This window comes from Phoxinus phoxinus, assembly GCF_949152265.1.
Source record: "Phoxinus phoxinus genome assembly, chromosome: 20".
In the NCBI taxonomy this organism is placed as follows: Eukaryota; Metazoa; Chordata; class Actinopteri; order Cypriniformes; family Leuciscidae; genus Phoxinus; species Phoxinus phoxinus.
This window is the reverse complement of record NC_136895.1, coordinates 22,507,902-22,525,046: the sequence shown is the minus strand read 5'-3', so window position 1 is coordinate 22,525,046 and position 17,145 is coordinate 22,507,902. Positions and strand designations below refer to the sequence as shown.

The 17,145-nt window shown below is 36.5% G+C and overlaps 1 protein-coding gene across 2 annotated transcripts in view; it reads left to right on the top strand.

The window, feature by feature from the left end:
- LOC306988935 (NACHT, LRR and PYD domains-containing protein 3-like) overlaps nucleotides 1-17,145 on the top strand; it is a 57,868-nt gene that overhangs the window by 24,645 nt on the left and 16,078 nt on the right. For both annotated transcript variants that reach the window (XM_079594161.1, XM_079594160.1), the window contains exons 3-15: nucleotides 6,016-6,144; nucleotides 6,567-6,671; nucleotides 7,373-7,474; nucleotides 7,651-7,735; nucleotides 7,882-8,077; nucleotides 8,161-9,991; nucleotides 11,285-11,455; nucleotides 11,918-12,088; nucleotides 12,189-12,362; nucleotides 12,577-12,747; nucleotides 14,344-14,517; nucleotides 15,756-15,929; nucleotides 16,029-16,202. In XM_079594161.1, coding sequence (XP_079450287.1) covers nucleotides 6,086-6,144; nucleotides 6,567-6,671; nucleotides 7,373-7,474; nucleotides 7,651-7,735; nucleotides 7,882-8,077; nucleotides 8,161-9,991; nucleotides 11,285-11,455; nucleotides 11,918-12,088; nucleotides 12,189-12,362; nucleotides 12,577-12,747; nucleotides 14,344-14,517; nucleotides 15,756-15,929; nucleotides 16,029-16,202 — 3,587 coding nt within the window. In that variant the 5' untranslated portion in view covers nucleotides 6,016-6,085. The remainder of the gene's footprint in view (nucleotides 1-6,015; nucleotides 6,145-6,566; nucleotides 6,672-7,372; nucleotides 7,475-7,650; nucleotides 7,736-7,881; nucleotides 8,078-8,160; nucleotides 9,992-11,284; nucleotides 11,456-11,917; nucleotides 12,089-12,188; nucleotides 12,363-12,576; nucleotides 12,748-14,343; nucleotides 14,518-15,755; nucleotides 15,930-16,028; nucleotides 16,203-17,145) is intronic.

The window sequence follows — 17,145 nt, the reverse complement described above, 5'->3', positions numbered from 1 at the left end:
ATGAAGTATATATGAACCGATGAGATCTATAAGTGTACCGAGTTTCATATTATTCCATGCAAGCGTGTTTGATTTATGGACCAAGTTTTCGGACCCCGTTCCAGGGGGCGCTGTCGAGCCCCCCTGCCACGCCCGGGTACCAGCTTCAGTCCGGCTCTAATGGCCGCGGGTTCTGACCCGTGTGCAAAGTTTCAAGAGTTTTCGAGCACGTTAAGAGACCCAAAAGTGCCCGAATAGTCGTAAGAAAAATAATAATAATAATAATCCGGAGAAAAACAATAGGGCCTTCGCCTTTTCAAGGCTTGGGCCCTAAATATAGCTGCAAGCAGCGATTACGGGCCCAAGCCGGTGGCACCGCCACCCCGGTGCCTTTAGTTGCACTAAAGGCACCGCAGTGGCGGTGCCACCGGCTTGGGCCCTCCATCGCTGCTTGCAGCTATATTTATATATATATATATATATATATAAACCGCCACCCCGGTGCCTTTAGGGTTCCTGTGCATGACGGGCAATAACGTAACTCCGCTTTGACTGTCGAGAAGAAGTCTGCTTTAGAGCTTGCATCAGTGTGGGTTCTGCAAAAGTGTGCATCGAGGGCACATATCAACCACAAAGTATGCGTGAGCACCCTTCTGAAACCTAAAATGAAAAATTAGACACCCTACAGAGTCTCATGGACTTAACGGACACATGAAATCAGCAGCCATTGTAAGTACACAACACCGAAAATTCCTAAGAAGTGTGGTATATATATTCATTGAAATTACTGTACTTTAAAACACTTGTTTAAAAGAAAAAAAAAACACATGTATACATAGTATAAAACACTAGATGGCACAATATACCTATTTTTAATAGAGTCTTTATGCCCCCTTCCCCACACACACAGACAGGGGGAGCTGTCTGTGTGTGTGCCCTGCCTCCCCTCCCCACACAGAGACACACACACACACACACACACACACACACACACACACACACACACACACACACACACACACACACACACACACACACACACACACACACAATGGCAGGAGGAACTCTGGCAGAGAGAGACAAAACCACATTCAAACCAAAATATCTGACTTCTTGTTGGTCGGAGCTAATGACTGTAAATTAGAAAGTTGTCCGGCTCGATGTGCACAATATACATACCAAGTTTTGTGACTGTAGGTAAAACTAACCCCCCCACTTTTGTCAAAAGTAACACACTTCCTGCTGCCAGTTGGTGGCGCTATAACTTTGACTCACATTAGTTACATCCATGTGATCGGCCTCTTACAGCGAACACACTGCTGAAGTTTCATCAAGATCAATTAATGTATGAAGACGTTATAACACATCGTGTTTCTCTTTTCTCGCCATAATTTCGTTTCCTCGCCACGGCCAAACCGTTCGAGATATCAAAAATCCGTGCGCAATTTAGTTTTCTCAAAGTCTTGACTTCATGCTGACCGAGTTTGGTTGCGATTGGATGAATTTTCTAGAAAGAGTGTTTCAAATTCCAGGGGCATGCGTTTTCATACCACCCACAATAGCCGACTTCCTGTTGGACTGGCGTAAAACTTAGAGCACGAAAGTTGTTCGGCCCGATGAGATCTAAATGTGTACCGAGTTTCATATTATTACATGCAAGCGTGTTTGATATATGGACAAGTGTTCGAATCCCATTCCAGGGGGCGCTGTCGAGCCCCCCTGCCACGCCCGGGTACCAGCTTCAGCCCGGCCCTGATGGGTTCTGACCTGTGTGCAAAGTTTCAAGAGTTTTCGAGCACGGTAAGGGCCCCAAAAGTGCCCGAGATTTTGCACACAGCAGAGAAAGGGTTAAACTAAACTAGCCCCCCTCCTCACACACACACAGACGCAGAGGGGCAGAGGGAAAATGCTCCTAAAAGTACACATTCAAACCAAAATATCTGACTTCCTGTTGGTCGGGGCTAATGAGTGTAAATTAGAAAGTTGTCCGGCTCGGGGAGATAAATATAGATACCGATTTTGGTTACTGTAGGTAAAACTAATACCCCATTTTTGACTAAAGGTGGCGCTACTGAGCCCCTTACCACGCCCGTTTCTGAAACTTCGCACATGTCTATTACACAATAAATGTTATATGCATGTTGAGTTTCATGCAATTTGAAGTATGTTAAGAGCCTCAAATGCATCCAAAAAGAATATAAAAGTTTAAAGCGTTGCCATGGCGACAGTATTAAAGATATCAATAATCCTTTCACAGGTCTACATCTGCCGTGTGTTTACATTATACAGATGAAGTTTGAAGCAAATCGGGTAAAAATAAGAGGGTGAATTCAAAGCATTTTGAAAGTGACACACTTCCTGCTGCCAGTTGGTGGCGCTATAACGTTGACTCACAATAGTCACATCCATGTGATCGGCCTCTTACAGCGAACACACTGCTGAAGTTTCATCAAGATCAATTAATGTATGAGGATGTTATAACACACTTCCTGTTTCCAATATTCGCCATAAATTCGTTTCCTCGCCACGGCCAAACCGTTCGAGATATCAAAAATCCCCTGGCAATTTTTCATCCTCCATGTCTTGACTTCATGCACACCGAGTTTCGTGGTGATTGTTTGAATCGTCTAGGAGGAGTATTTTAAATTCCATTGCATGTGTTTTTCAGACTACCCCAAATAGCCGACTTCCTGTTGGGCTGGGGTAAAAAGTCAGAGCACGAAGGATATATGAACCGATGAGATCTATAAGTGTACCGAGTTTCATATTATTTCATGCAAGCGTGTTTGATTTATGGACCAAGTTTTCGGACCGTGTTCCAGGGGGCGCTGTCGAGCCCCCCTGCCACGCCCGGGTACCAGCTTCAGTCCGGCTCTAATGGCCGCAGGTTCTGACATTTGTGCAAAGTTTCAAGAGTTTTTGAGCACGTTAAGGCCCCCAAAAGTGCCCAAAAGGTAGTAAAATAATAATTATAAAGAATAAAGAATAATCCTTTGGAAAACAATAGGGCCTTCGCCTTTTCAAGGCTTGGGCCCTAATAATAGTTAAGAAGAATAATCCGGAGGAAAACAATAGGGCCTTCGCCTTTTCAAGGCTTGGGCCCTAATAAATAATAAATAATAAATAATAAAGAAGAATAATCCGAAGGAAAACAATAGGGCCTTCGCCTTTTCAAGGCTTGGGCCCTAATAATAATCCGAAGGAAAACAATAGGGCCTTCGCCTTTTCAAGGCTTGGGCCCTAAAAATAAAAAAAAAACATGTCATGACCCCTTTAATTAGTTGATTCAGATGATTAGGTTAACAGCTCGTGTAGAGAACCTTTTCATGATATGCACATTTTTTGAGATAGGAATTTTGGGTTTTCATGAGCTGTATGCCAAAATCATCAGTATTAAAACAATAAAAGACCTGAAATATTTCAGTTGGTGTGCAATTAATCTAAAATATATGAAAGTTTAATTTTTATCATTACATTATGGACAATAATGAACTTTATCACAATATGCTAATTTTTTTAGAAGGACCTGTATGTGTATATATATATATATACACACATACACACACACACACACACACACACACACACACCAAAATATTTTCTTATTAAAATACAATTATTAACTTTTTCATATAAAATAATGGCATGTTTTAATAATTAAAAATAAACTAATTTTTGAGTTGACAACAAAGACACCGGAAAACAGTTCAAAACAAAATAATAATGCATAATTTCTGAACAACTCTGTCTTTATTTACATGTTTCTCGTGTTTTCTCAATATAATTAATATATAGAATATAATAGCATATTTCTAATTTAAAACGGCCAAATAACAGATTGGATTAAAAAAATATCGGATTTGTCTAATAAAATAAAATAAAATAAAAATTGAGATGAAATATGTACGTACTTTTGCTATGGTTAAATAAATGTTCAGTGATGTCTTACAAAGATTTCTGAATTTTGGTGCAATTTTTTCTCTATATAGTGTTGATATGGCAACTAGTAAATACACTCGGTTTCGTCATCCTGGCATGTGTGGAAGTATTTAAAACAAGTGTGTTAAAACTAGCCCCGCGTTACGTTGTGCCCTCAGGGGTAGAGCTATGGGCTTTCTTCTATAGACATACATTCACCTATGGCTAACTGTCAGAGAAATAGGCTAGAGGTCTGTAACACTCTTACAGGTGTTTATTTCAGGAATATAAATGTACCTTGCATCTTTACCCAAGCAAACAAGTATCTCACCAGTAAAGTTTTGATGGATGACAATTGTAATCAAAGTAAAAATTGATTACTCAAAGTAATCAAAGTAATCAAAAAATCAAAGTCCAATGTGATGTTGTTTTGGACCCCATGATTACAATGGCATACAGGCACGTGCCAGTCCGTTATTATTAATGTGAAACAAGTTGTGTTTGTGTAACATAGGCGTGTAAACCTCACTGTGGTCTTTAGTGCCCTTTTTTAGCGCGCACATCAGTTCCCATCCCGGAGACCCCGGTTCGAATTCGGACAAGGTTGAGCAGGACCGGTTACATATGTGTGCTCTCGGTCTCTGATAGCTTTTTCTACGAGCACGAGCACATTTCTGGTGGCATGTCCGGTGAGTGTTTTTTAGGACTTTGCGAGGGTCAGTGGTGTTTATGTACGGACAGCAAACGTCACTCCAACCACAGACACACACACTGACTCTGACAGAAGAACTATTCACTGATGATCTCGAGCTGCCTTCAGGTCGCCATATTCAAAATGTTTTATATTTAATTTGTATTTTGCTGTTTAATAATTCATAATGGATCTGTATTTGTATGCTGTAAGGTTAAGGCAGCTGGTATAGTGGTTTGTTGGCATCTTCATGTGGTCCTAGTTGGTATTGCATTTTTCTACCGTTGAACGAAAAAGCCAGCTGAATTCTTGTTTTATTTTATTTTTATGAAAAAGGAGCCATTTTCTAATTTTTCTACTTGCAATATAAAATAAAAAAAACACTGAACGAATGATTCAGGTATTGAGGGGAGTGTTTGAAATTGATTACATTGTGAACTTGAAATAATGATCAAATGACAAAATAATCAACAATTAATACAAAATGTAATACGATTGGAAAATTATACTAAACTGCAATAGAGAATGTAAAAAAAACTTGGTTCATTTTTTACCACTCAATGTTTTTACTAAATGTCTATAAACTAATCAGGCTTGTGCACAATTCAGAATTGAATTGAGAATGACTCCTGAATTCTTGAATTTGAAATTGAATTGATGTCAAAAAACAGGATCTAGAACTACAATTCGAATTTGAATTGAAGGTAGCAGAATTGCAATTCAATAAAAAATCAAAGAAATTCAAATATTTAAGTGAGGTGTTTAACAATGAAGCTTTACAGTATATGTCAAATATGATTGCATTATGCACTTTGTGTTATTTGATTACTTTGAAATGAAAATAAAATTGGAGTAAAACTAATTAAACAACATTGAGGGGGTAATTTATTTCAAGAATTTGATCATTATCTATATTTTAGAACAAAATGTATGCAGGGTTGAGGAGTGACTTGTGTGTAATGAAATTGTTATTAAATGACAACATTTATGTAATTGTATTTTGTTGTATTACTGAGGTAAAATGTGTAATCAATTAGTTACTAATCAAAATAATTTGCATTGATAAATTAATCCAAACCACATTTATAATGGGTAATTTATAACAGTACAATTACATTTCCAAAGTAACCTTCCTAACATTGAATGTGTGTGAGATTCAACACATTCTTTCTGTTGTGTGACCGTGTGGAATATCTTTGAATTTCCATTAATTTAATTCCACTTCCTGTCATTCCAATTCAAATTCAACTTCCAATGCATGAATTGAATGGAGCCCAATTCTGAATTTTGCACAAGCCTGTCACTAATACATTTAGAGCCATGATTTACTTTGTTATAGTGTTTGTTGTTGTTGCTAACTTAACATTCTTCATTATTTTCTTGAATAACATGTTATTTATCTCAGAAACATATATTGTCATCTCCAGGTGAAACTGAACGACTGATTGTTTCCACAAACCAGTGCTGATCTTTTTTCAATGGCAGTTTAGCTGCAGTATGTCAGAGGAGCGAGGGAAGGACTCTCTCTCTAAGATGAGTCTCTCAGAGAAACTGAGGTAAGACTGCGTCTGTTTAACACAATCATTTTAAACTACTGAAGTTTTAGATTCTTCCTGTGGAGAACAGAGCATTGTTTTATATTTGCAAATGCTTTGCAGAACTTCCTAATAAAAAACATATTTTGTGGCCAGTAGATGATAAACATCTAAAATCTGAAAAGGAAAATCAATATTTAGTCTAAATCAAATGTACAGTCTTCAGCAGTAGTGTTATATTGCAGTAGCCTACTAAAATATTGTTATACGTACATTGATTTTTTAAATTAAAACGTATCTAAAAAATGATACGTTTATAGTCATGATTATGCAAATATCTCATCAGCATTCCGTCTGTGAAAAGAATAGACACAGTTTGTGGCGTTATCAAACACAGATGAACTTCTGTAATTAAAGTGTTTCTTCTCTCTTTGTGTCATTAGTGTAAGATCAGGCTCACATGTGTCCAGCTCTGTGTCTGTGAAGAGTGACCGTTCAAAGAATGGTTTCCTACCGAACTTCAGTGAGAAAAAGACATCTATCAAAAGGTATTTTTATTAGGGCTGTTAAACGATTAATCGCATCAAAAATAAAAGTTTGTGTTTACATAATAAATGTGTGTGTACTGTTTATAATTATTTTATATTTAAATACACACACATGCTTGTACTGTATATATTCAAGAAATATTAGCATGTATATACTGCATATAGATTTCTATATAATTTATATTATATATAAATTATAAATATTTGATATATAAATAAAAAAAATGTATTGAATACGTGAACGTGTGTGTATTTATATATACAAAATAATTATACACAGTACACACACATTTATTATGTAAACACAAACTTTTATTTTGGATGCGATTAATCGTTTAACAGCCCTAATTTTTATGTTTTACATTATAGAGTTAAAATTTCTCTACGATGGTCTATGTGATGAAACTTAACTAAATACAACAATAATTCACAGAGTACAATGTCCGCTAGTCTGATTTCGTCTTTATTGAACTCAGTCTGAAGCTTCTTTCCAGTAACTAGTAACCACTAGGGGGCATACATTTACCAAAATATATCATGCAACCAAACATGAATAAATCCATCTATCCAGTCATGAGAGGGACAAATACACGACTATACTGCATAATTACCAATTGTAACATTAAACGTCCTTTTCAAATAAGACTGAAGTATCTCCTGTAATGAAGTGTTTTTTCTCTCTCTGTTCTTTGTGTCATTAGGAAAAGATCAGGCTCACATGTGTCCAGCTCTGTGTCTGTGAAGAGTGACTGGTCAAAAGATGGTGACCAACCGAACTTCAGTGAGGAAACACCAACCAAAAGGTATTTCATGTTTCTTATTTTTGGTCACAGACTGTGTTAGAAGGTGTATTGATGAATAATTATCATAAATCTTATCATTATCAAGTATTTTTTTGTTTTGCTAAAATATTTACTGGAGATTTTGGTAATATTTTTCCTGGAAATGCAGTATTTTGATTTATTTTATTTGCTAACAGGCTTCAATATGAAACATTAGATTCAGATTTCCAGACTCACAAGAAACACAATAATTTCACAGACGATCTCCTGTGGATCTTCCAGGTAAGAAAACTTTCATAAATATTTAATAATTATAACAAACAAATAGATTATTTATCATTTTCCAGCAAAAGTAGAAATTTCGTTTCTTGTAGATATACGACTTGATTATTATTATTTATTTATTTATTTTTTTGCTTTGTTTGTAGAATCTTGAGAGCAAAATAATCACTTATTTGAAAAATGAGCTGGGAAAGTTTAAGAAAATATTACAAAAAGATGACATAGGATCCTTAGTGAAGGACTTTAATGAGAACAGATGCAGTATTAAAGAAGCAGCTCTTGATCTCACACTACACTTCCTGAGAGAGATGAAGCAAGATGAAGCTGCTGATACTATAGAAGGTAAGAGACTCATTACCATCTGTCAGATTATCTCTTATTAATGAATTAAAACTATAACTATCTGTATTTGTTCCTGTGTTTAGATGAGCTGATCTTCATTAATCAGCTAAAATGTGGCCTTAAGAAGAAGTGTCAATGTGTGTTTGAAGGAATTGCAAAGCACGGTGACTCCACACTTCTGAATAACATCTACACAGATCTCTATATCACTCAGGGTTGTAGTGAACAGGTCAATACTGAACATGAGGTCAGACAGATTGAAGTTGCTTCCAGGCGCCCTGATTCACAAGAGATACCAGTTCAATGCACACATTTGTTTGAAGCATCTGAACAAGACAAGGAGATCAGAACTGTACTGACAAAAGGAGTTGCTGGCATTGGGAAATCCGTCTCTGTGCAAAAGTTTGTTCTGGATTGGGCTGAAGGAAAAGAAAATCAAGATATCAGCTTCATATTTCCTCTTCCATTCAGAGAGATGAACTTAAAGGAGAAAGAAACACAAAGTATGATGGATCTTATAACTCAATTTTTCCCAGAGACAAAAGGACTGAACCTTACAAGAAGAAATCAATTCAAAGTCCTGTTCATCCTTGATGGATTGGATGAATGTCGCCTTCCTCTAAACTTTAAGGACAATGAGACGTGGAGTGATGTATCATCACCAGCCTCTCTGGATGTTCTCCTGACGAACCTCATCAAGGGAAATCTGTTTCCTTCTGCTCTCATCTGGATCACCACCAGACCAGCAGCTGCCAGTAAGATTCCTCCTGAATGTATCGACCGCGTGACAGAGATACGAGGATTCAATGATGCACAAAAGGAAGAGTATTTCAAAAGAAGATTCAAGAATAAAAATCTGGCCAGTGAAATATTTGATCATGTTAAACAATCAAAGAGTCTCTTTATCATGTGCCACATCCCAGTCTTCTGCTGGATTTCTGCCACTGTTCTCCAGAACATATTTGAAGAGAAAAGAAGTAATGATGTAAAAAACAATCAGTCTGATGAAGCCTCTAAAACACTGCAGGAATCAAATACTGAAGACACTCCCAAGACTCTGACACAAATGTACACACACTTTCTCCGCTTTCAGATCCAGCAGAGCAGACGAAAGTATGATGGAGAATACACACCAGATGTTTCCTGGGATAAAGACGCCATCCTCTCACTGGGGAGACTGGCATTTCAAGAGCTGGAAAGAAACAACCTGATCTTCTATGACACAGACCTGGAATCATGTGGTATTGACGCCTATAAAGCATCAGTGTATTCAGGCATGTGTACCCAGATCTTTAAGGAGGAAAGAGGGATCATTCTTGGTACCACTTTCTGCTTTGTTCACTTGAGCATTCAAGAGTTTATTGCAGGTCTTTATGCACATCTGTTTCTAGACATCAACAAGAAAAGTGTGTTTAATCAAGAGTCTGCAGAACAGGAAGACAAAAATGAAGCCATGATTGATTTGCTCAAGACTGCAGTGGACAAGGCGCTCGAGAGTGACACTGGACATCTGGACCTTTTCCTTCGCTTCCTCCTCGGTCTGTCACTCCAGACCAATCGGCGACTCTTACGAGGACTGTTGACACAGCAAGATGACAATGACCAGAGCAAAAAGGATATAGTGCAGTACATCAAGCAGAAATTAGAAGATAATCTGTCTCCAGAGAGATCCATCAATCTGTTCTACTGTCTGAATGAACTGAATGATCAAACTCTGGTGCAAGAGATTCAGACCCACTTTAGAGAAGGAAGTCTCTCATCTGCTGATCTTTCACCGGCCCAGTGGTCTGCTTTGGCCTTTGTGTTGTTGACATCAGAGGAGGAGATGGAGGAGTTTGAGCTTCAGAAATTCAAGAAATCAGACGAGTGTCTCTTTAGACTGTTGGAAGTTGTGAAAATCTCCAAAAGAGCTCTGTAAGTAATTTAAAGCAGAGGTCTTGAACCTGGCTCTGAAGACCCACTGCGCTACAAAGTTTATATCCAACCTGCTTCATCTTGTGATTTTCAAGTAATCCTGAAGAGCTTGATTATCTGGTTCAGATGTGTTAATGAAGGTTGGATCTAAACTCTGGTGGACACTGGGCGTCCAGGAGCCAGGTTGAAGACCAAATTTCAAGACAAAAAAGTAATTCAAAAGAAAAAATAAATTTATCATAAACCTCTATAAGAAAATGATTAATCATATACCAAATATAAGTATACTGTGATATCTGAAGAACGACAGACAATCGTAACGCAGAGCAAATGTATCACAGACGCACCAGCCAAATTTACTCTCTAATTCCTCGTCCGGGCTTTCAAACCCTATGAATGAACCCTATGAATACCGGTGCAAAATAAAACCGCAATTCCACAACAACTATAAAGAGTCTGTATTCTACAATACTAATGTTATTTAACCATATTCATTTACAATTTTTATGGTGAACTATAACCATTATTGATTATTAAGATGGTAAAAAATGTGTAAACTAGTTTTAAGCACACAGGACATTCTGTTTTTCAACAATTGTTTTTGTTGAGAAAGAAACACAACATCATTAAAATTTAATTCTGCAAATCATATTGACATACAGGGTGTCGAGTTTGTATTCTGCTTGCATCTATTTAGTATGCATCATTATCAGGGAGTATACTGAATTTGATCTCTTAATATCACTGTAGTTAAATATAGCTTTGTTTTTTACGTTGAGGGCTTTACACTGTCATGCCATTTTAGTGATTAAAATGCTGCGGCGGCTTCACAAATCTTGTCGTTTGTTCTTTTTATCTTAGTTTTTCTTCTTTTGAGGTATATAAATATTTGTAGGTAGGAATAGGTGTTAAATTTACGGTCGTTTGATTCAGTTCTATGGATGTTTTGCCCTCCAGATCTCTGTGCGAGTCATGTGACAAACTTTGAATACTTATGTCGCCCACGTCAAATCATCATTAACTCCCAGATTCTCCACCTCTACAGACTCATTAAGAAAGTTAAATCAAACTAAACTCCTTTTGATTAAAGATGAGATTTACTTTATTCAATCATGTTAGTTTGTTTGTTTTTATGTAACAGAATGAGAAAAGCTGTATTGTCAGTGTAGCACACCACCCTAGAGTATATTTGTTGTTTGTCTAAAATTACTAAATGGATTTTTTAAATATTTGTATATAGCAAATCCATTGTTTGTATAAAATTTTACTTTATTTCTAAATTATTTCTTGTAGGTTAAATGATTGTGACTTAACAGACAAAAGCTGTTCAAGTCTGGCTAAAGCTCTCGGATCAGATAACAATCTGGAAGAGCTGAATATGAACAATAATAATCTACAGAGTTCAGGAATAATTCATCTCTGCTCTGGACTGAACAGTGTAAAGTGTAAACTGGAGATACTGAGGTAAGTTGTGTGACAGCAGACAAAAGGTGTGATTTAGATATACTTTACCAAGTTTGTGTAAATAGATTTCAATACCATAAGGTATTTAGCATAAATTGTGACGACTTAAAATTAGTTTACCACTATACTATCTACTTTCTTTCAGAAACAAATATGGTTAATTTACATCACCATAATGACCATAATGAATTAATAACCTACAAAATTAGATTTTTGATTTGCTAGTTGTAGATCTATCTGCTCTGCTTGTTCAATATTGTAGAAGCTACGTGAATTATAGCATAGCAACATGATTGTGGCAAGGTCCAAATGAAAAGAGATTAATAAGAAGAATCTTGAAATATTGCAATATCCAGCTAACTGTATCTGAACTAATCATGAGACATGAAACTATGAGACTAACTGAGACCTGGTGAAGCTGGTTTGAATCAAATACATCGGCAATTTTATTTATTTTTTCAGACTCAGCCGGTGTGCACTAACAGAGGAATGCTGTTCAGCTCTGGCTTCAGTTCTCAGTTCAGACTCCAGCAGTCTGAAGGATCTTGACCTAAGCAATAATAATCTGAAGGATTCGGGAGCAAAGCTGCTCTCTGGTGGACTGAAGAAGAACTGTAAACTGGAGAAACTCAGGTGAGTTGATAATGTTAGACTCTAACTCTATTGTGTCTAACACTGGGCATTTCGTTTGTCTTTATATTCAGTTATATAATCTCTATATTCTTTTCTATAGACTTTCAGAGTGCAGTATCACAGAAGAAGGTTTTAAAGCTCTGGCTTCAGCTCTGAGATCAAACCCTTCACACCTGATAGAGCTGGATCTTACAGGAAATGATCCTGGACAATCAGGAGTGAAGGAACTCGATGATTTACTACAGGATCCAGACTGTCAACTGAAGACACTGAGGTGAGACGTGATGAAATAACACAACATACATTATATGCAGCCAAATTATTTATAGAAATATTATTTCAATAATACAATAAGCTACATTATTATGTTGTTACATCAAAGTTGACTGCATGATTCCAAGACTAAAATAATGTAAAAATGGATTTTGTCATTACACCAAGTTTAGTTGAGAATTTAACTGAATCCTGCTTCATCTTCTCTTCTGCAGGTTTTTGGGTCCTTCTGCAGATGAAGCCTGTCAGTATGTGAGAGGAATTGTGGGTAAACACCCGTTACTCCTGAGAAAGCTGAATCTAAGTGAACGTGAACTAGAAGACACACGAGTGAATCAGATCTCTGCTCTTCTGCAGGATAAACACTGTCAACTCAACACACTGAAGTGAGTATTTCACATGGTTAAAATCTGTATTTTTATTACCTTTAATAGTAATGTTACAGCTGGTAGTGCTATTTCCTCATTTGATTGAGTCAGGGGCGATTGACAGACACAAAACCACAGTAAATTGATTTGAATAATTATTTCAGTTTTTGACTGTTGAAGGAAACACATTAGATTATTCTGATATATTTTTTATTCAGTTAATATGTGTAGTGATTTTCAAATGACAAACTACTATCAGACATGACCAGGGGTGTAGTTTGTGGAGGGGATGGGGGAGGTAAACCCCCCAATAACCAAAACAAGCAAGCAATATTTATAGCTTACCATGGTTAATGTAAACATAGAATCGGGCCATTAATTATATACATCGCGCGTTCAGAGATTTTATAAGCACAATGTTCTCGTACGAATCAAACGGACCAATTATCTGTGTATTATGACTGAAGTCCGGTTTATTTGACTGTGTGCATGAGTGCCGCTCGCGAATCACTGCTACTCTACGAGCGTTCACCAATGCGCTACAAAAGTGTGATAAGATTCGCTCGAGCCGTTCCTATCGCGAAGCTGGTGATAAAATGTGCAACCCATTTGAGTTCTATTGAGAATTTACCGCTTTAAAACACAATGGAGAAAGTCAAACATGATCTAAAACAGCCACATAAACCAAAAAGACTGATGAAAAGATGAGAAACATCATCCTGCACCAACATAAATTAGAAAGCTTTTTAAACAACTCATGACCACTCTTATTAGAATTTATCAAATTCTATTGTATTTATTGTGGTAAATTTTGACTAACTTGTAGAATTTACAATAGATTATCTGTTAAGATAATTTTATTTATCTTAACAGACAATAGATACTTAAATTTAATTAAGATTTATATTACAACTGTGGCATGTGTATAGTTTCTGAATGTGTAGGTTGCTGTTTTTCATTGCAAATTCTATAGATAAAAATATAAAGAAATATAAAAAAGTGAACATTGGCCTTATGGTAATGAGGAGACATCAATGATCTTACCTGTGATTATGTACTTATTGTAATAAATGTTAATAGTTAAACTACCAGAACAACCTTTTAGGCCAAGTACAAGTTAGAATCAAGAGTACCTTCTTGAATTATTAACTAAACAATTTGTTTCTTTTCTGCTAATAATGACAAATATTAGGAAAAACCTGGCTTTCAGATATGCCAAGAGATGACAGGAAATTAACATGTTCAATATAAGAACATTTTAAGTAAAGTTAGTTTGATCTACCATGGCACTTTGATTTAGAAAATTCTGTCAAACGGATAAGTATAAGCTTGAATAAAATAAAATGCATTATTATCCTATATAAACAAATAATTATTAACTATTACTTTATTGCAGTTATGTTATCAATGCATGTGTGGATTATACCACAAAAAAACTATTTTGCAAAAAACAAACAAATAAGTAAATCTCATGAGAGAGCATGCCCCGGGACCCCGCTAAACGGTTGACACTTCAACTCCTCCCAATGTTCAAACCAAAACTACGCCCTTGCACAAAAAAAGGAGTGGGCCATCATAGATCTGAGTCGCTTTCTTTTCTCTTTCTGTCTTCAGTCTGTGTGGATGCAGTATGACGGAGGAACAGTGTGTCATCCTGACTTCAGCTCTGAAATCAAACCCATCACACCTGAGAAAGCTGAACCTCAGTGAGAATAAACTAGGAGACTCTGGAGTGAAAAACCTCAGTGATCTACTGATGAACCCAGAATGCAAGCTTGGATATCTAAAGTTGGTAACATTATACTGTACAGCATTTACTGTGTAGATTAAAGTTTATTTTAAGACAACAAGTAATAGTGTGTATAGCTATGCACCTTATGTTACACTTTATTTTAAATGTTTTTTAACTAGTTAGTAATAAATCTTCGTGTACCAGTATATATTTAAATTTTTCTCACAACCTCATTATCATAGTGTAGCCAAGTCAATAGAGGGCGCTGCTGAGGGTATTTATAGAGGTTGCAGTTTCCCTTTAAATATGCCACTTCCTATGAATGGAATGGTTGCAGTGCCTGAATTGTTTGGCATGGTCGCTGGAAGAACAAGCTCTGTTGATTTGTTGTAGACGTGTGGTCTAAATGTCCTAAATGCTGACCAGGTTTGGCTGGATGAGTGGTGGACACTGAGTTACCATTACAGCAAACTGCACAGAAGTTGCTTTAAAGGCCCTCACGTTGGCTATGTCAAGCTGGAAGAGTGATGGATAGATACTAACAGCTGTTGTACTTCCTGTGGCTTTTGAAATCAGCCAAAAGAGTTCTAGTGGTCCTGCGCAACTGATCACTGTTTTCCCTGCCTTTAGTTTTGTCTTTTAAATAGTTTATGGGTTTGAGATTTATCATACATTTTTTGTTTGTTTGTAGGCCCAGAAACTAATCCGTTGAAACTAACCCCCCCATCCCCCCCCCCCATCCCATCCCATCCCATCCCCCATAGTTGCTCATTCTATCACTGTAACGAGTAAATTGAGCCAGCTGTTGAGTGAAATCAATTGAGACCAGACTCCAATATTTGGTATTTAATAAAAGTGATTATTTGATTGTTTAGTAATTTTTGCCTTAAGTTTATTCATTTATTCGGATAGCCGAGCGGGAAACCCTCTAGTCATTTGGGATCTCCTACCCAAGTAAAATTGGGGTGGTGTAGTCAAAAGCAGTTAAACAGTACCTCTATAGCCCATCACAATAGACATACAATTCAATATGTCGTTTAACCTGACTAAGGTCTGTTGCGTTAAAGTTGAAGAATTTGATACAATGTACTGATTGTGTAAATGTCGTTCTGTAGAAATCTGCTACGATAAAGAGTAAAGAAAACTGACAAAAGATATTGTTGAAAAATGATTGAGAAGAATCAACATCTTCCAGCACACAGAACTAGTGTGACAGCCTTAAAAACAGAGGATCAGAAATTAAACTAGTGCCTGATGTAGCATTTCAGTTTGTCTGTTCTCTTTCTGTCTTCAGTCTGCGTGAATGCAGTATTACAGAGGAACAGTGTCTCATCCTGACTTCAGCTCTGAAATCAAACCCATCACACCTGAGAAATCTGAACCTCAATAAGAATCAAATAAAAAACACAGGAGTGAATCACTTATGTGACGTACTGAAGGATTCACACTGTAAACTGGAGACATTGTGGTGAGGAAGATTAATTTAATCTAAACGAAAGGCAAAAGAGTTTTGGTATTTGACTGAAACAGAATTAAGACTTTGTTTGTCTTATTTCTCCCAATGTAGGTTAAATTACTGTGATATGACGGATGAAGGTTGTTCTGCTGTGACTTCAGCTCTGAAATCAAACCCATCACACCTGAGAAAGCTGAACCTGTGCGGGAATGAAATAATAAACACAGGAGTGAATCACTTATGTGACTTACTGAAGGATTCACACTGTAAACTGGAGATATTGAGGTCAGTAACATTCACATACATCAATCATACAGTTGGTTGACAACTAGAATAATACTTTTACCGCCGCCATTTCCACAGTGGTGAAATTGGGGATGTGTATTTGCTGCATTTTACCGCTAAGAGGCGCTAAAATCACAGACTTTGAAAAGTGTCAGTTTATTCTCTCTGTTGCATAATCTGCCGACTCATTGAGAACTGTGGTAGCCGATAAATTCAAGTGAAACATTGTAGTTAAACAAATTATTAATCACAGTACCCAAAATACAGTACAAATTAACTGAACCAAATGTAGGCTTCTATTATTGGATCAAATTTAAGCAAAGTAGGCTAAACGTTAACATTGTGTGGCCAGTTTTTCTATAATTTAGAAAGGCTACGCATGTCAATAGGTCATGTGTCTTATACTTTGTGTTTAATTTGTTAGTAGATTTATTTACTGAAACATAACTGTGAAATAAATTATACTAAATTATTGTAAAATTAAAACATTGTCAGGACTTGCTAACCGATGTCAGTCGGCAGCATTTGTGTTTAAGCATTCTTTATTATATTAAGAATTAAATAGGCTTACAGTAAGTTGTTATTAGCATCGTTTTCTTTAATAAATAATGAAACAATTTCAACATAAAACATTGCAATATAAAAACGTTCAATGAGGCTTTGCATGAGCATAAGACTTAGTTAAGCTCATGCTCTTAACACAGCGTTCAGACGATAACTGTGTGGTCTACACTTCAACATGTGCCTCGCGGTGCTTCAAGCTTTCTGAGTTCCAATCTCAGCGCTATAAACCATCTTCATAATTTTGGCACTAGTTTAATATTTGTCAAAAAATATATATATATTTAAATATATTTATAAAAAAATATATATATTTTTTAATGTTCTTTTGATTCTAAACACTTTTCAGAGCTTGTTATTCATTGTCTGTCATTTTTATTAA